The sequence below is a fragment of the Malania oleifera genome, chromosome 9 (assembly GCF_029873635.1).
Source record: "Malania oleifera isolate guangnan ecotype guangnan chromosome 9, ASM2987363v1, whole genome shotgun sequence".
Classification (NCBI taxonomy): Eukaryota; Viridiplantae; Streptophyta; class Magnoliopsida; order Santalales; family Ximeniaceae; genus Malania; species Malania oleifera.
The window spans coordinates 61,965,974-61,983,691 of NC_080425.1; the positions used below are offsets into that span (position 1 = coordinate 61,965,974).

A 17,718-nucleotide genomic window follows, 5' to 3' on the forward strand; every position below is an offset into this window, starting at 1 on the left:
TTTTTTTCAAAACCTTAACTGATTAGCATCCAGGGTTCATCATTTTTAAGCTTCAGAAAAAGTATTTTGTGCAAGTTTAAAAATAAATAATCTATCTATTGTACAAAAGATGAATTTAATTCTTTCTTATAAGCAATTTTCTCTGTTGCCTACATAAAATCAAGATTTTTCCATCTAAGTTTGAAACTTCATTAATTAGGGTGAGAAATTGGCTAATTTGATTAACAAGATTATACTTCTCATTAACCAAATTGATAGAAATTTAATCTATTAACCAATGACTAATTGAAGAAAAACCTTTAGTTTAATTGAAAATTTAAAATTCATACAAAATTTTAAAATGCTTGCTAAATCTCTCGAACACAAAATGTAAAGCTTCAAACCTTTAAAGGTTTGGCAAAGGCAAGAAGTTCTCGTCGCCGGTCGACAGCGCCGCCAGCGGCCTGGCATTCAAATTCTCCTTCAGCTCCGTCAATGATGCTTGGAACTGCTCCAATTCCTCCAATCCCATTCCGTCAATAGCCGCCTCCCACCAGAACCCCCCGCCGCCGCCGTAGACCGCCGCCTTCGCTTCTTCAACGGCGGGCGCCTTCTTTCTCTCCTCCTCTATCTCCTTAAACGCCGCCGCGTAGCTCCGGTTGTACTCATCCGTCGGATGGTGGGCGGCGGCGGACCCCGGCGGCGGGCCTCCGGCGAGATACTGGTCGACGATGGCGTCGACGCTGGGATGCCCAAACGAGAAGAAATTGTTGCCGGGAGACTTGACGACGACGGCGATTTGGACGCCGCAGAGGACGCAGAGCTCGCCGGCTTTCTTGAACATTCCTGCCCGGCGCTTCGAGAAAGAAACTTGAAGATTGCTTTTCTGGTCGATCTTCTTGATGTCGATCTTTCGCCGGCCGGCGCTTCGCCGCCTCCCCTGTTTTGGTGTCCTGACCATGGTTGAATTGAGAGAAAAAAGGGGTGAGAATACAATGTGGCGGTGTGTTTGTCTTATAAAACAGCAAGGTAAAAATCTGACTAGGCTGATTGGAAGTAACTAACCGCTATCATTACATATACACTTTCCATTTTTCATTTATTATGTATTTATTATAAAACAAATATTTAGAAATATTTTGGATTCCTTGACTCATGTAAAAATATACCCTTATATTGTTGAATAATAAATATAGAAAAATCTTCTTATTCAATTTTAACATGGTATCGGAGCAAATTGCGTTCAAAACTTAAATTTTCTTCTTCTTTTTTCCCTAACCTTCATTACCGCCGACCACTGTTTCTAAACACTCGTTGACACTGTGATCCCTTCAGCATCCCCTGCAGTTTGTGTTTAGTTTTCCGGTGTCATCTCATCGCCTCCGGCTGGTCCCATCCTCCTTCCGCCCAGTTGCCGATTCTGATGGCGTCGTCGCCATCTTCTTTAGTGACTCAGAGAGCACACTAGTTCTTCTCCGTTCAAGCGTCGTCTTCATTATCTCCAGCTTTTTAGAGCCCTAGCAGATAGCAGCGGATGATGTACCTCTCTCGCAATCCATCTCTCTCTACCACTGACCCGACCTTACTTCTTGACGGTCGTCACCAATTCCACGACGTCTTCTCCGACGAAGAGCAGCAGCAACAATTCTCCCGTTCCTCCATAAGCTCTTAGTTTTGGCTCACCGGTTCTTAGTTCCAGTTGTCTTCTCCAACGCTCTGTTCATTTTGCTCTTTGGTTTCTGGTGGCAACTCTACCCTTCTCTCGTCATTTCTCAGCCTCCGGCATTCGCTCAAGCTCGTTTGTCGTTCACTCAACCTCTCTGGAAGTCTCTGGTCAACTCTCAACCTCATCTTCTCCTGTAGTTCTCCAGCGTCTCCATTTTTTCTCCAATCTGTGTGCTCTCTCTATTTTTTTTTCGGCTATCTTGTAGTTTCTCAACATCTTAGTTCTTAGTCCTGGTTGGTGCATCTCCGGCGCTATCTGGTTCTCAGCTTTTCCCATCTTCTCAACTAATTTTCTCCAGTATCACCGGTGCTCGCAGCAGTTTCTTCGGAGCTCTGTTATCCTCTCTGGCGTGTTTCAAACTCGCATGCATGTGGTCCTCTCTCGGCTGCATCTCTATTTATCGGCATCTTTCCATAGTTCTCTCTCGGCTCTCTAACGCAGCAGTCATTGGCGTCATTATTCCGATCATCTCCTCTAGGCGTCTCAGTTCATCTCTATCTCTCCAGTGACCTCTGGGTAGTCTCCAGCCAGACCTGCCTTCTCCGACCTCATCCCAGTGCACCATTCATTCTCCGACGTCATATATGTTCTTCGACATTCTTATATTAATCAATTGCTGAATTTGCCTTTCCGTTATTATGGTGAGATTATCAAATCGAAGGTTTACATATTTTTTGGCCGTCACAAAGATTGATTTGACTTGATTTGGCGGTTTGATTAATCTAAACTGATATGACATTATGTCCAACATCACATCTGGTTCTTCAATGACTACAAATACTGTCACAGGTTCTTCAATTTCTTTTGAGATTGCTGTTCCTGGTCTCACCAGCGAACAATATCGTTAACTCTTGGATCTTTTATCGCTCTTAAACACCAATTCTGCCAATTTTGCTGGTAACCTTGCGTCTTGTCATTCTGCGTTCCTTTTCTAATACTGAATGAATTATTGATTCAAGTGCCTCCGATAATATGACTTCCAATTTGTCCTTTTTTTCTAATTCACTCTTCTTAATCAGCTATGCCCCATTAAGCTTTCAAATGGTGACATTGTTTCTTTTACTCATATTGGCACTATGCGTTTTTGTCCTACTTTCTCTTTTTAATGTTCTTTATGTGTATTTATTTAAATTTAATTTATTGTCCATCAGCAAACTTACCACTGATCTCAATTGCGTTGTCATATTTTTTTTCCTATCTTTTGTGTTTTTTAGGACCTATCAACGAGCAGGATGATTGAAATGTGTGAAGTACGGGATAGACTTTACCACTATAAACCTCCCTCCGCCTCAGTTTTCCACTCTCAGCTTGTTCTGACACTACTCTTTGGCATCAACGTCTTGGTCATCCTTCTATTTCAAGTATTCCAAAAACTTTAAATATTTCTTGTTCTCATTTGCCTTGTAATGTTTGTACTAGAGTAAAATACACTTGTTTACCTTTTTCTTTAAATACAAATAAGAGCACATTTTATTTTAATCAGATTTATCGGATATATGAGGTGGTTATCCTACAACATCACTCTCTGGTGCACATTATTTTTTAACAATTGTGGATGACTACTCGTGTGCTACATAGGTCTATCTTATGCGCATTAAATCTAATAATTTCACTTGCCTTAAAATTTTTCGTGCCATGGTCAAAAATCATTTCAATTGCACTATTAAGCACGTACGCACTGATAATGGTCGAGAATTTCTATCCACCCTGCTTCAAACTTTTTTCCATGATCAAGGCTTTTTTCACGAGCACACATGTGTGGATACACCTCAGCAGAATGGTGTTGTCGTGCGTAAACATCGCCATCTTCTTAATGTGACTCGATGTTTACGTTTTCAAGCTAATCTTTCCATCTATTTTTGGGGCAAATGCATTCTCACAACCACATATTAAATTAACCGCACTTCTTCACCCAGCCTCAATCATAAGTCCCTTTATGAACTTCTTTTTCAGAAACCACCATCGTATACACACTTGTGAGTGTTTGGGTGCTTGTACTATGCCCAAACCGCTCACCAACATCGCGATAAATTCTCTCCTTGTGCTCTTCGATGTGTTTTTTTCGGTTATCCTGCTCATCATAAGGTTTATCGTGTATACGATCTTGAAAACAAAAAAATTTTCATCTCCCATGATGTCACCTTTGAAGAAAATGTTTTTCCCTATCATCTCATACCTCCAACTCCTACATCTTCTCCCGTCCTTTTCCTTCCTATTCCTGATATACACCCTTCCTACACTTTACCTACTCAGTAAACCACACCTTCCCCTGGCCCCTCACCTCTCTCTCCTTCTCCCTTGGTATCCTCATTGACACCCTCACCCTCACCCCCTTCCCCACCACCCCCTCCACCCATCTCTTCACGGCCCAAACGAGCCATCACACATCCCTCTTACTTGGATGAATTTGCCCTATTTTACCAAAGTCCTCCACAACTTCACAAGTATATAGTTTTGTATACCCTAATTATATATTTAATTTTGATACAAAATTATACAATTCAAAAGTATACACTAAAATTTTGCAATAGGTATTTTTTTTTTATTTAATCTAGCATTGATAAAATCTTACAATTAATTTTTTTTTTAAAATAATCAATTCGTAGAAAATTAGAACTGAGATGCAACCATATTTTTGAAATCATCAAACCTCTCATTTGACTTGTCTTTATGATAAAAGATACTAACCATAGTGCTTAATGCAGGTTTATGTTTGTAGAAAGTTTTCAAATAAAAGAGTGAACATTCACGTATCTCATTTCACTTTAATTATAACAATATTTTGATTAGATAGAATACTTAATGACAACAATTTAGATTAGTATAACATGTATATTGGTGTGTATATTTAAACCACATATTGTTCAACACGTAAATTAGATATTAAGACATGTTCCTAATTAATTCAAAATTAATATTTTACGATGAAGCCATATTAAGAGAAAATAGTTTAATTTTAAAGCTAAACAACACATATAAGTTGGTTTCACACAATCTTTTGATAGTTTAAATCCAAAAGTACATAGGAAAAGAGATGAATCCACCATAGAACAAAAGAAATCTCCAATAACAAACTTGAAAAAAAAAATTTGGATGATTAAAGTAGAAGATTTTTCGCAAGACTAGAAAATACCAAAGATGAAGATTCTCACCCTTAGCATAATTTTTTTTTTTTTTTAAAATGATTGATCTATATACAAACACTACTACAACTGAAGAAATACATTCAAACGACAAATAATTTAGTTGTGTCCTCCTCTTTTATTAAAGTAGCTTTTACTTTATAGCTTTACTTTTACTTTACGTCAGACATCTGCTTTTGAGAAAACAAGTTGTGCTTATGCATTAGCTTTTGCTTGCCTATTTAAGATAACTCTGACCCTTATGTTAGGAGAGGGAAAATTAAGAAGCATTAATATAAGTTTGTTCAGTTCAAGAAATCTCTCTCTTTGAATCTTTCTTTTTATTCCAAACACTAGAGTGTGATGGTTGAAGTTCTAAGGAAGCCTAAGGAAGCTCGTTGGAAGGAGAGCTCGTAGAGGTTCCACATAGACACCAAGCTCCCTAATGGGAAACGAAAGGTTACCTGTTACAACTTTGAACAGGATTGCAGAAAGAAATCAGGAAAATGTAATAAACTTGTTATTAATTAATTTTTCTTTCCCCCTTAGTCACTCTAATCTCAGTTTTGAGTCTAGTAAGGATTCGTGAGAAATTGGTATCAGAGCCCGTGTTCTAAATCAGTGTTTCTCAGGAAGAGAAATATGGTATTATGATCAGCAGAAGAGATAGAGAACAGGGGTCACTTTTTTATCAAAAGGCTGAGAGAGAGAGAGGGAGATTCTTTTCAAAACCTTATCTTATTAGCATGGAGGGTTAATCATTTTTAAGCTTCAGAAAAAGTGTTTTGTGCAAGTTCAAAAATAAATAATCTATCTATCGTACAAAAGATGAATTTAATTTTTTCTTGTAAGCAATCTTCTCTCTTGCCTACATAAAATCAAGATATTCCCATCTAAGTTTGAAACTTCATTAATGGGTGCGAAATTGGCTAATTTGATTAACAAGATTATAATTCTCATCAACCAAATTGATAGAAATTTAATCTATTAACCAATGACAAATTGACGAAAAATCTTTAGTTTAATTGAAAATTTAAAATTCATACAAAATTTTAAAATGCTTGCTAAATCTCTCGAACACAAAATGTAAAGCTTCAAACCTTTAAAGGTTTGGCAAAGGCAAGAAGTTCTCGTCGCCGGTCGACAGCGCCGCCAGCGGCCTGGCATTCAAATTCTCCTTCAGCTCCGTCAATGATGCTTGGAACTGCTCCAATTCCTCCAATCCCATTCCGTCAATAGCCGCCTCCCACCAGAACCCCCCGCCGCCGCCGTAGACCGCCGCCTTCGCTTCTTCAACGGCGGGCGCCTTCTTTCTCTCCTCCTCTATCTCCTTAAACGCCGCCGCGTAGCTGCGGTTGTACTCATCCGTCGTATGGTGGGCGGCGGCGGACCCCGGCGGCGGGCCTCCGGCGAGATACTGGTCGACGATGGCGTCGACGCTGGGATGCCCAAACGAGAAGAAATTGTTGCCGGGAGACTTGACGATGACGGCGATTTGGACGCCGCAGAGGACGCAGAGCTCGCCGGCTTTCTTGAACATTCCTGCCCGGCGCTTCGAGAAAGAAACCTGAAGATTGCTTTTCTGGTCGATCTGCTTGATCTCGATCTTTTGGCGGCCGGCGCTTCGCCGCCTCCCCTGGTTTGGTGTCCTGACCATGGTTGAAGAATTGAGAGAAAAAAGGGGTAAGAATATAATGTGGCGGTGTGTTTGTCTTAAAACAGCAAGGTAAAAATCTGACTAGGATGATTGTCAGTAACTAATCACTATCATTACATATATACTTTCCTGTTTTTATTTATTGTGTATTTATTATAGAACAAATATTTAGGAATAATTTGAAATCCTTGACTTATGATTAAAAATACCCTTATATTGTTAAATAATAAATATAAAAAAATCCCCTTATTCAATTTTAACATGGTATCAAGCAAGTTGCGGTCAAAACCTAATTTTTTTTTCCTTCTTCCATAACCTTCATTGCCGCCACCTACTGTTTCTGAACACACGCTAACACCGTTATCCCTTCGGCATCCTTTGCAGTTTGTGCTTAGTTTTTCGGCATCGTCTCATTGCCTCTGGCTGGTCCCATCGTCCTTCCACTCGGCTGCCGGTTCTGACGACATTGTCGTCATCGTCTTCAGTGACTCAGAGAGCACACTGGTTCTTCTCCGTTCAGGCATTGTCTTCATCGTCTCCGGCTTCTCAGAGCCCTAGAAGACAGTAGTGAAAGGTGTACCTCTCTCGCAATCCATCTCTCTCTGCCGCAGACTTGACCTTGCTTCTCGACAGTCGTCACTAACCCGACAATGTCTTCTCCGGTAAAGAGCAGTAGCAACAGTTCTCTCATTCCTCCATTGACTCTCAGTTTTGGCTCATTGGTTCTTAGTTTCGATTGTCTTCTCCGATGCTTTGCTCGTTTTGCTCTCTGATTTTCAGTGGCAACTCTGCCCTTCTCTCGTTGTTTCTTAGCCTCCGGCGTTCGCTCAGGCCCGTTTGTCGTTTGCTCAACCTCTCCGGCAGTCTCTCGTCAACTCTATACCTCATCTTCTCCGGCAGTTCTCTAGCGTCTCCATTTTTTTGGCAATCTGTATGCTCTCTGTTTTTTTTTTTTTTTCAGTTGTCTTGCAGTTTCTTAACATCTCAGTTCTCAGTCTCGGCTAGTGCATTTCCGGCACTCTCTGGTTCTCAGTTTTTCCCATTATCTCGACTAGTTTTCTCCAATATCACCGGTGCTCGCAGTAGTTTCTTTGGAGCTCTGTTATCCTCTCTAGCATGTTTCAGACTTGCATGCATGTGGTCCTCTCTCGGCTGCATCTCTGTTTACCGGAATCTTTCCACAGTTCTCTCTCGGCTCTCTCGCACAACAGTCGCCGGCGTCATCGTTTCGATCATCTCCTCTAGGCGTCTTAGTTCATCTCTGTCTCTCCAGTGACCTCTGGGTAGTCTCCAGCTAGACCTGCCTTCTCCAGCCTCATCCTAGTTCATCGTTCATCCTCCGGCGTTGTATATGTTCTCCGGTATTCTCATATTAAACAATCGCTAAATTTTCCTTTCTGTTCTTACAGCGAGATTATCAAATCAAAGGTTACATTTTTTTTTGCCATCATAGAGATCGGATCTGACTCGATTTAGCAGTTTAATTCATCTAAACTGATATGACATTATGTCCAACATCACATTTGATTCTTCAATGGCTGCAAATACTGTCACAAGTTCTTCAACTTCTCCTGAGATTGCTGTTCCTGGTCTCACCAGTGAACAATATCGTCAACTCTTGGATCTTTTATCGCTCTCGAACACCAACTTTGCCAATTTTGCTGGTAACCTTACTTCTTGTCATTCTGCTTTCTTTTTCTAATACTAAATGGATTGTTGATTTAGGTGCCTCCGATCATATGACTTCCAATTTGTCTTCGTTTGCTAATATTACTTTCCTTAATCAACCATGCCCCATTAAGCTTCCAAATGGTGACATTGTTTCTGTTACTCATACCGACATTATGTGTTTTTCTCCTACTTTCTCTCTTTTTGATGTTCTTTATGTGCCTTCATTTAAATTTAATTTATTATCCATTAGCAAACTTACCACTGATCTCTATTGTGTTGTTATATTTTTTTCCCACCTTTTGTGTTTTTTAGGACCTATCAATGAGGAGGCTGATTGGAACGTATGAAGTACGTGATAGACTTTACCACTATAAACCTCCCTCTGGCAAGGACACTAACTGCCGACGTCACACGCTCCATGCATCTGCACGCGTCTTCCTCGCCTGACTGGTGAGATCTGACCCAGACACCCAATCCGTGACCTGGCCCAGCAACCAGCAACCTATAACCAGCCTTGTGAAGATGACCCAACCCAGCACCAGACCCTCTATTATGACCTGACCCGAGCGACTGACCCATGTCTAGACACCGACACGCAACAGGCCTAGAAAATGCCATATGGCTCTAAGGGCGTTCATTGACGTTGTCTTTTGGCTATTAAGTCAAACCGGTTAAGAAAGTTTCTTTTAGCTAATTCAGTGTCATTTGGACCGGTTCTTTGTAACCCAAAACTGGTTCCTAAGGTTTTTTTTTACCTTTTGAATACATTGGTGGCATCAGATTTGCTAAAATCAATCTCTCTTACTCTGTTTTTTGATGTATTAAACCCGATGGCGAACGGTGCTACCCAAACGGTCATTCCAAAGTTGATACAGGAGAATTATGACAATTGGTCTATTTATATGAGAGCCCTTCTAGGTGCTGAGGATGTCATGGACATTGTTGAAGATGGGTACAGAGAAAGCCCATAAAAAAAAGGTGAAGCAACTATATCTAAGGCTCAAAGAAAGTTCTTGTGAGCCGATCGAAAGAAGGATTGTAAGGCGAAGTCCATAATCTACCAAGGCCTTGATGAGGCCACGTTCGAAATCATCACTTCCTCCAAGACATCTAAAGAAGTTTGAGACTCTCTTCATCGAACACACAAAGGTGCAGACAAAGTGAAGAAAATTTGTCTTCAAACATTGCGAGGTGATTTCGAATCTTTAAAAATGAAATCTATTGAATTTATTACTGACTACTATACACGAGTTATGGTAGTATCAAATCAATTGAGAAGAAATGGAGAGACTCTCAACGACGAGAGAATTTGTGAGAAAATTTTGCTTTCTTTGGATCCAAAATTTGATTATATATTTGTGACCATAGAAGAAACAAAAGATTAAGAAACCATGTCCGTAGAAGAACTTGTGTGCTAACTCCAAGCCCATGAGCAGAAATTCAACACAAAGAGTGAAGATAAAGCATTGGATCAAGCCCTCCAATCGAAGTTGTCCCTCACTACAAATAGATATGACAAAGGGGGGATGTCACAGCGAGGATGAGGATGAGGCTGAGGACCTTGTGGAAATTTTTTTGGAAATTTTGACTTTAGAGAAGGTGGCAGAGGTGGAAGAGGTCCCACTAGAGAAGGATGCAATCAACAAAACTATGTCCCACGAGGTAGAGGATAATGAAGAAGAGGGGGATACAATAACCGTCCGAACGTAGACAAGAGAAACGTTCAGTGCTACAACTACCACAAGTACAGACACTACACTAATGAGTGCAAACGTAATCCCAAAAATCACGAACTAAATGAAAATGCTAACTTTGCAGAAAAGGGGAAAGCTGAAGGAGAATTGTTGATGCTGATGGCACACATTTCAACCCACCAGGACCAAAATGTTTGGTACCTTGAATCTAGAGCCAACAATCACATGATTGGAAGAAAGAATCTATTTAATGAACTTGATGAGAAAGTTCAGGGAGAGATATCATTTGTTGATCTCTCTAAAGTCCTAGTTCGAGGAAGGGGAAATATCCTAATCTAGAGGAAGGATAGAGACCATGCTTTTATCTCCAACGTGTACTATATGCCAGCCATGAAGACTAATATACTTAGTCTTGGACAGCTTGTGGAGAAAGATTACCAAATTAGCCTCAAAGATAAGCAGGTGGTGATAATAGACGATCAAGATAAGCTCGTTACTTGAGAATAAATGGCAAAGAATTGAATGTTTTCGCTCTCCATTCAACATGATATGCCAAGGTGTTTAAGCGCTATCATCAAAGACAAAGACTTACAATGACATCTCAGGTGCGGACATCTTAACTTTGAAAGTTTGAAACAGTTGGGAAGCAAGAAGATAGTAAAAGGCTTACCCAACATCCACCACCTAAATGTGATATGTGAAGGTTGTGTTCTGAGCAAGCAACACAAAAACAGTTTTGGAAAGCAAGCCAACTATAGATCTACCATGCCACTCCAGTTAGTACACACATACGTGTGTGGTCCATTAATGCCGTTTTCAAATGGACAGAATCGATACTTCCTTACCTTCATTGATGATTATAGTAGGAATAGTTGGATCTACTTCCTAAAAAGGAAGTCAGAGGTGTTCGACAAGCTCAAAGAGTTCAAAGCCCTTGTGGAGAAATAGAGTAGCCATCACATTAAGTCACTCTGATCAGACCAAAGAGGAGAGTACAAGGACGAAACTTTCCTAAAATTCCTTAGGCAACAAGGGATTCAAAAACAATTCACACCGGCCCACACTCCCCAATTGAATGGTGTAGTTGAGAGGAAAAATTGCACGATCCTTAACATGGCTAGGAGCATGTTAAAGGATAAGAATGTGCCTAAGAGTTTTTGGGCAGAAGCAGTATCATGTGCAATTTATCTGCTTAACAGGTGTCTTATGAAGAGTCTTGATACAAAGACACCACATGAAGCCTGAGGTACTCACAAGCCCAGTGTGAGTCATCTTAGAGTGTTTGGCTCCATAGCCTATGCCCATATCCCAAAGGCAAGAAGGACAAAGTTGGAAGATAAAAGGAGAGAAATATATCCTTGTTGGATACAGTGATAGCACCATGGGATATCGAATCTACAATCCCATCAACAAGAAAGTCATTCACAACTAGGATGTCATTTTCGAAGAAAATAAATTTTGGAAGTGGGCCCAGGCTGAATCTTCCAAAGATGCGAAATTGTCGCTTAAAGGAGAAGAACTCACACAAACAAGAGAAGTGGCTATCGAGTCACAAGTTTCTGAATTGCAGACACCTCCACACAGTTCAGCACAGAGAAATGAATCTCCATCACCAATTGAACGTGAAATCTCAGATATGAGGCCTAGAGGAGCTCGTAATCTAGCTGATTTGTATGAAAATACAGAACCAATAGAATATTATGTTACACTATATTGTCTATTATTGAACAGCGACCCAATTAGCTTTGAAGAGGCCATGAAGAAGACAGATGGAGAAAAACGATGGATGAGGAGTGTTGACTCTACGAGTCCAATCTTGTTTTGATAATGATAAATCACTTGATATTTGATCTGTGCATTGAGTTTGTGAACATGACTTACACTAAGCATGCATGAAAAGTTAACAAATCTTGGCAAGATCCATGGAACTCAAAGAGTACGAGAATCAAGATGCAAGCGGCAAAGTTCAAGAATATCTTAGGAAAAGGGTATTTTGAACTCATGTACTTACATTTTCGTATGATTTAATTTGAGGCTCATTATAACTTAGAATGGTTTTAGGATTCATGCATTTCATGTACATCATTAGGAAACTCTCATGGACCTTGAAATGTTTTCAAAATCATGAAAAATATGTTTTATGAAAGACCCAAGAAAAGGAGCCAAGCAGATCTTTAATGAGAAATGAAAATTTGAGAAAATTGGGACTTCGGTTGCCTGAACTCAAACCTTAGGCGCCTGAAGAATTTCTTCGGTTGCCTGAAGATTAAGTTCAGTAGCCTGAAGAATTAAATAGAGAAGACAGAACCTGACCGAGGCTCTTCAGTCGCCTGACCTTGGAACCTCAGGTGCCTGAAGTCACCACTTCGGTTGCCTGACCCTGTATTCCAACATGATTTTTCAAGGCTTAAGGAACTTTGGTCGCCTGGACCTTTACCCTCAAGCATCTGAAGTCTCGGGGGTGCTAAAAACCATATTTTTATTAAGTGAACTCGCGAGCTATCTGATTGATCCAACGGCTGAGATCAATCCTAGGGGTCATTTAGTATATATATATATATATATATATATATATATATATATATATATATATATATATATTAAATGTCTAAACCCTAGAAGTAAGCAAAGACACACAACAAGAAAAATATACATCTTATTGCAAGACTTGAACCTTAGAGCTGATTTTTCTACACTCCTTCCATCTTCATTGGGCAAATCTCTTCGGAAAATCAAAGGGGTTTCATTATCTCTTTCAACTTTACCTCAATTTTCTAGTGAGGTTTGATCTTTCAAGTTTTTATTTCTCAAGAACCTTTCATCACATCTTGTGTTTTCTTGAGTATCTTTAGAAAAAGTTTTAGCTCTTGAGTGTGCATGCACATATAAAAGTTGATTTTTGTAAAAATCATTTTGTGAGAAAATCTTGTTAGTTTGGTTCATTGATTGTTGGATTCAAGAGTATATAAACATATATATATTTTGTTCATAGGGTCTTTTTTATTGAAAAACCTAGTTTGGTAGAAAGATTGAACTTTGAAAGAAACTTTGTGAGTTTATTGTGTTTGTATTCAAGACAAAGTTTTTTTTTCTAACTAGTTCGCTTCAAATATACTTGTGCATCTTTACAAAGTGAATCAAGAACACTAGTTGACTCCAAAGCATTTCAAAAATATTTTCACTTGGGAGTTTTGATTAAATAGGGATTTGTGTGCTCAAGCATATTATACATAAAACGAGTTTATCATTTTCATACATTCATGAGCTTCAAGTTATATCATAAGTTAATGTGCTAGGAAATTGAATTGTACTCACAAGTTTTTGTTAGAAGCATTGTTTTGAGTGTTATTTTCAGATTTCATTATAAACACGGTTCGGGTTGTGAACCGGGTGTGAGGAGGAAGTTGTACCTCTTGTGAGCAGCGGATAAGGAGGGAGCTGTACCTCTTGTAAGCAACGGTTGTAAGGGAAGCTCCGTCCCACTTTAAGGAGTGGGGTTTTAGTGAATCCTTAAGTAGTTGCTCAAGGCGAGCACGTAGGCCAAGTCAGCTGAATCTCGTAAAATCGCATTTGTCTTCTCTCTTCCCTCTACTCTTTATTTTCTGCGTTGTATTTAAATTGAGTATATTGCATGCATAGATAGGATTGCCACACACATACATAATTGAGCAACAAGAAGAAGTTGGTAAATTTATAAGAAGTGTGTAAAAGGAAATTAAGTGGATTAAATTTTTTTAAATATCCAATTCACCCCCCTCTTGGGATTACACCTTAATCAACATTTGTTATCAGAGCATGTTTACTTAGACTTGATAGTTAATTTGTAAAACGATCACATGACACACATTGGTGTAACTCCATTTGGTGAGGGACACTCATCCACTCAACCACCCATTTTCTGTGGTGTAAATTACACCTATTGGAAACGTAGGATGAGCATATATCTACTGAACGTAGATTGGAAGGTTTGGAAAATTGTGACTACGGGAAATCACATTCCCATGAAAGTAATTGATAAGATTAATGTACCTAAAATTAAAGATGAATATACTGAAGAGGATTGGAAGTCAGTTCAAAGTAATGCCACTGCCATGAATATACTCTTCTGTGCACTAGATATCAATGAATTTAATAGGGTAATGCCATGTAAATCAGCTAAAGAAATTTGAAAAAAATTAGAAGTTACATATGAAGGCACTAAGGAAGTAAAGGATAGCAGGATAGACATGCTCACTAATGAATATGAAGCATTTAAAATGACGGTAGATGAATCCATACAATCCATGTACACTAGATTCATACACATCATTAACTCTTTAAATGCTCTTGGAAAAACTTACCCTTCTTATGAGTTGATCAGGAAAATACTCAGGGGATTACCTCCAGTGTGGGAAGCAAAAGCTACTGTAATAGCAGAAGGGAGAAATCTCAAGGAGATGTCCATGGATGAACTCATTGGATCACTCATCACCTACGAGTTGGCGATAAATGAGAGGAAAAATGAACAAAGCAAAGCTAAGAAGGTCACTGCACTTAAGGCATCATCAAGCTACTCAAGTGAAGGAAGGGATTCCGAAACGGATGATGACATGACCTTGCTAACAAAGAAGTTCGGAAAGTTCTTAAAGAAGAACAAAAAGTTCAACAGAAAATTTAGGAACTCTAAATCGGAAAGAGGAGAGCAAAGCATGAAGAAAAAGAAGGAGGATCCACCAACATGCTACAATTGCTGAGAAGTTGGACACATCAAGCCCGAGTGCCCCAAACTGATAAAAGTTTCAAAGAAAAAGAAGAAGGCGCTGAAAGTCGGCTGGGATACACATAGCACTAGCAGTTCAGAATCTGAATCCAGTGACGACGAGGTTGCCAATTTGTGTCCAATGGCACATGATGACTTTAAGGTACAATCATATCGTTCATCATCTTCATACTACTCTAGTGAATCTGAAAATGAAAATGATATGATGTCATATGATGAACTGAAACAAGAATACCTATACACTATTAAAATGCTTGAGAAGAAAACAAAGAAAATTTCTGAGTTAAGAAGCAAAGTCAAAGAACTTTCAAATCTTATTGAACACCAAAATGAATCCCATGCATCTTTCATAAAGGATAAAGAGTTGAAATTGAGGAGTTAGAAAAGGACTTGAAAGACAAATTTGAAATTATCTGTAAATTTACTGAAGGACAAAACAATTTTGAAAAGCTCTTAGGATCTCAAAGAAATTCTCTAGAAAAAGAAGGGCTCGGTTTTAATGGTGAAGAAAATATAAGGAAAAGACAACTTTACATGGGGTATTTCACAAAAGAATCAAAGTCATTTGTTCCAACTAAGAATCATTATAGATATATTACATGCTTTAAATGTAGGAGGTTGGGTCACATACAATTTGATTGTCCTTTAAAAAATAAAGATGTAAAAATTAAGAGAGTATGGAAGGTGAAAGGTCAAACTAGCACTAACCCTCTTGGACCCAAGACAATTTGGGTACCAAAGCTAGTTGTTTAATTGTGTCTTGCAGATTTGCTTAAGATCCACATCTTCAAAAGATAGATGGTATATGGATAGCGGATGCTCACATCACATGACTGGAGTCAAATCAAAATTCACATCCTTCACACTCAAGGATGAAGGGTTTGTTACTTTTGGAGATAATGCTAAGGGAAGGATCACAGGTGTCGGTAAAGTCGGTAATGATTCCTCACTCATTATTGATGATGTTTTATTAGTTGAAGGTCTAAAGCACAATTTATTGAGCATAAGTCAACTATGTGATAAAGGCTACAAAGTATCATTTGAATATGACAAGTGCATAGTTGAACACAAAACTGATAATAAGATACTGTTCATTGCTAAGCGACATGAAAACGTATACACCACAAGTTTTGATAACCTAACTTCACAAAGTGTAACATGCTTATTTGCCATGAATGAAATAAGTTGGATTTGGCATAGGAGACTAGGACACGTAAACATGGATTAAATTTCAAAATTAGTTAAGAAAGAATTAGTTAAGGGACTGCCCAAGACAAAATTTGTGAAAGATAAGATCTACGATGCATGCCAACTAGGAAAACAAGCAAGAACAAGCTTTAAGAAGAAGAAAGAGATCTCCACTACTAGGCCACTTCAAATGCCGCACTTAGACTTATTTGGACCAAACCAAATTCAGAGTTTACGAGGAAAATCATATGCTTTTGTCATAGTTGATGACTTCTCAAGATACACATGGGTACTATTCTTAGGTCATAAAGATGAAGCATGTGAAAATTTTATAAATCTATACAAGAGAGCACAAAATGAAAAAGGATACACAATTACCAAAATTCGAAGTGATAGGGGTAGAGAGTTTAAAAATCAAGGCATGGAAGACTATTGCAACTCATTAGGAATTGCCCATAATTTTTTAGCTCCTAGAACACCACAACAAAATGGCGTAGTTGAAAGAAAGAATAGATCTATACAAGAAATGGCCGGAACTATGCTTAACGAACATAGATCACCCAAATACTTCTGGGCCAAGGCAGTGAATACTGCCTGCTATGTACTAAATAGAGTTCTAATTAGACCATCACTTAATAAGACTCTTTACGAGTTATGGAATGGCCATAGATCAAACATATCATATTTTCATGTTTTTGGTTGTAAGTGTTTTGTGCTTAGAGACAATGAGCATTTAGGAAAATTCGATGTAAGATCTGATGAAGGTATCTACCTAGGGTATGCCTTAGATAGTAAAGCCTATGGAGTATATAATAAATGAACATTGACGGTCATATAATCTATTCATGTAGTGTTCAATGAGACAAATCCCTTCCTTAAATGAATTGATGAAGATGAACCTGAATTAAACAAGGAACTAAAAGAACTATCAATTGAGAATGATTCATAAAATAAAAATAAACTTAGAGAACCATCCATTGAAATTGAAGAAACTACAACTGAGGTAAATGCACCACCCAAAGAATGGAAATACATAAAGAATCATCCCATAGATCAAATAATAGGAGAACCATTACGTGGAGTAGCCACTCCCTCCTTTCTTATGAACATGGTTAGTCATTTTGCATTTTTATCACAAGAAGAACCTAGGAATGTGAGTGAAGCTATAGAGGATGAATCTTGGGTGCTATCCATGCAAGAAGAATTAAATCAATTTGAAAGAAATAGAGTATGGACTTTAGTTCCCAGACCAGAGGATAAGTCAATCATAGAGACCAAATGGATATATAAGAATAAGAAAGATGAAAATGGAATAGTTGTGAGAAATAAGGCTAGATTAGTAGCTCAGGGATATAACCAAGAAGAAGGTATAGATTTTGAAGAAACATTTGCCCCTGTAGCTAGGATGGAAGTCATACGAATGCTATTAGCATATGGAACTTTTAAGGATTTTAAGCTATATCAAATGGACGTCAAAAGCGCATTTTTAAATGGCTACATAAATGAAGAAGTGTATGTAGAACAACCACCAGACTTTGAAAATCATAAGAATCTAGATCATGTTTTTAGACTGACGAAAGCCTTGTACGGTTTAAAGCAAGCTCCTAGAGCTTGGTATGAAAGGCTAAGCAGTTTTCTATTAGAAAATGAATTTATAAGAGGAAAGATAGATACAACCCTGCTCATAAAGGCTAAGAAAGATGATATTCTCCTAGTGCAAGTATATGTAGATGACATCATCTTTGGCGCTACCGATAAAGAATTATGTAATGAATTTGCCAATACAATGCAAAATGAATTTGAGATGAGCATGATGGGTGAACTAAATTTCTTCCTAGGACTTCAAATTAAACAAGCAAATCATGGAATATTCATAAATCAATCAAAGTATATTAGAGACCTACTCAAAATATTTAACATGG

General features: G+C 38.5%; 2 protein-coding genes across 2 annotated transcripts; both read right to left on the bottom strand.

Annotated features, from left to right (window-relative positions):
- Positions 1–303: 303 nt before the first annotated feature.
- Positions 304–6,506, bottom strand: LOC131164961 (agamous-like MADS-box protein AGL62). The gene is made up of 2 exons (XM_058122528.1): positions 5,928–6,506; positions 304–932 (listed from the first exon to the last, which is right to left on the bottom strand). Exon 1 carries the CDS (start codon positions 6,482–6,484, stop codon positions 5,930–5,932), a length of 555 nt encoding a protein of 184 aa, XP_057978511.1. The 5' UTR covers positions 6,485–6,506; the 3' UTR covers positions 304–932; positions 5,928–5,929.
- Positions 386–940, bottom strand: LOC131163477 (agamous-like MADS-box protein AGL62). Its single transcript, XM_058120073.1, has one exon. The coding sequence runs from the start codon at positions 938–940 to the stop codon at positions 386–388; it is 555 nt and encodes a 184-aa protein (XP_057976056.1).
- Positions 6,507–17,718: the final 11,212 nt, after the last annotated feature.

What these genes read in the sequence shown, in the direction of transcription:
- LOC131163477 (XM_058120073.1), bottom strand. Translation starts at nt 940, where the DNA reads ATGGTCAGGACACCAAAACAGGGGAGGCGGCGAAGCGCCGGCCGGCGA.
- LOC131164961 (XM_058122528.1), bottom strand. Translation starts at nt 6,484, where the DNA reads ATGGTCAGGACACCAAACCAGGGGAGGCGGCGAAGCGCCGGCCGCCAA.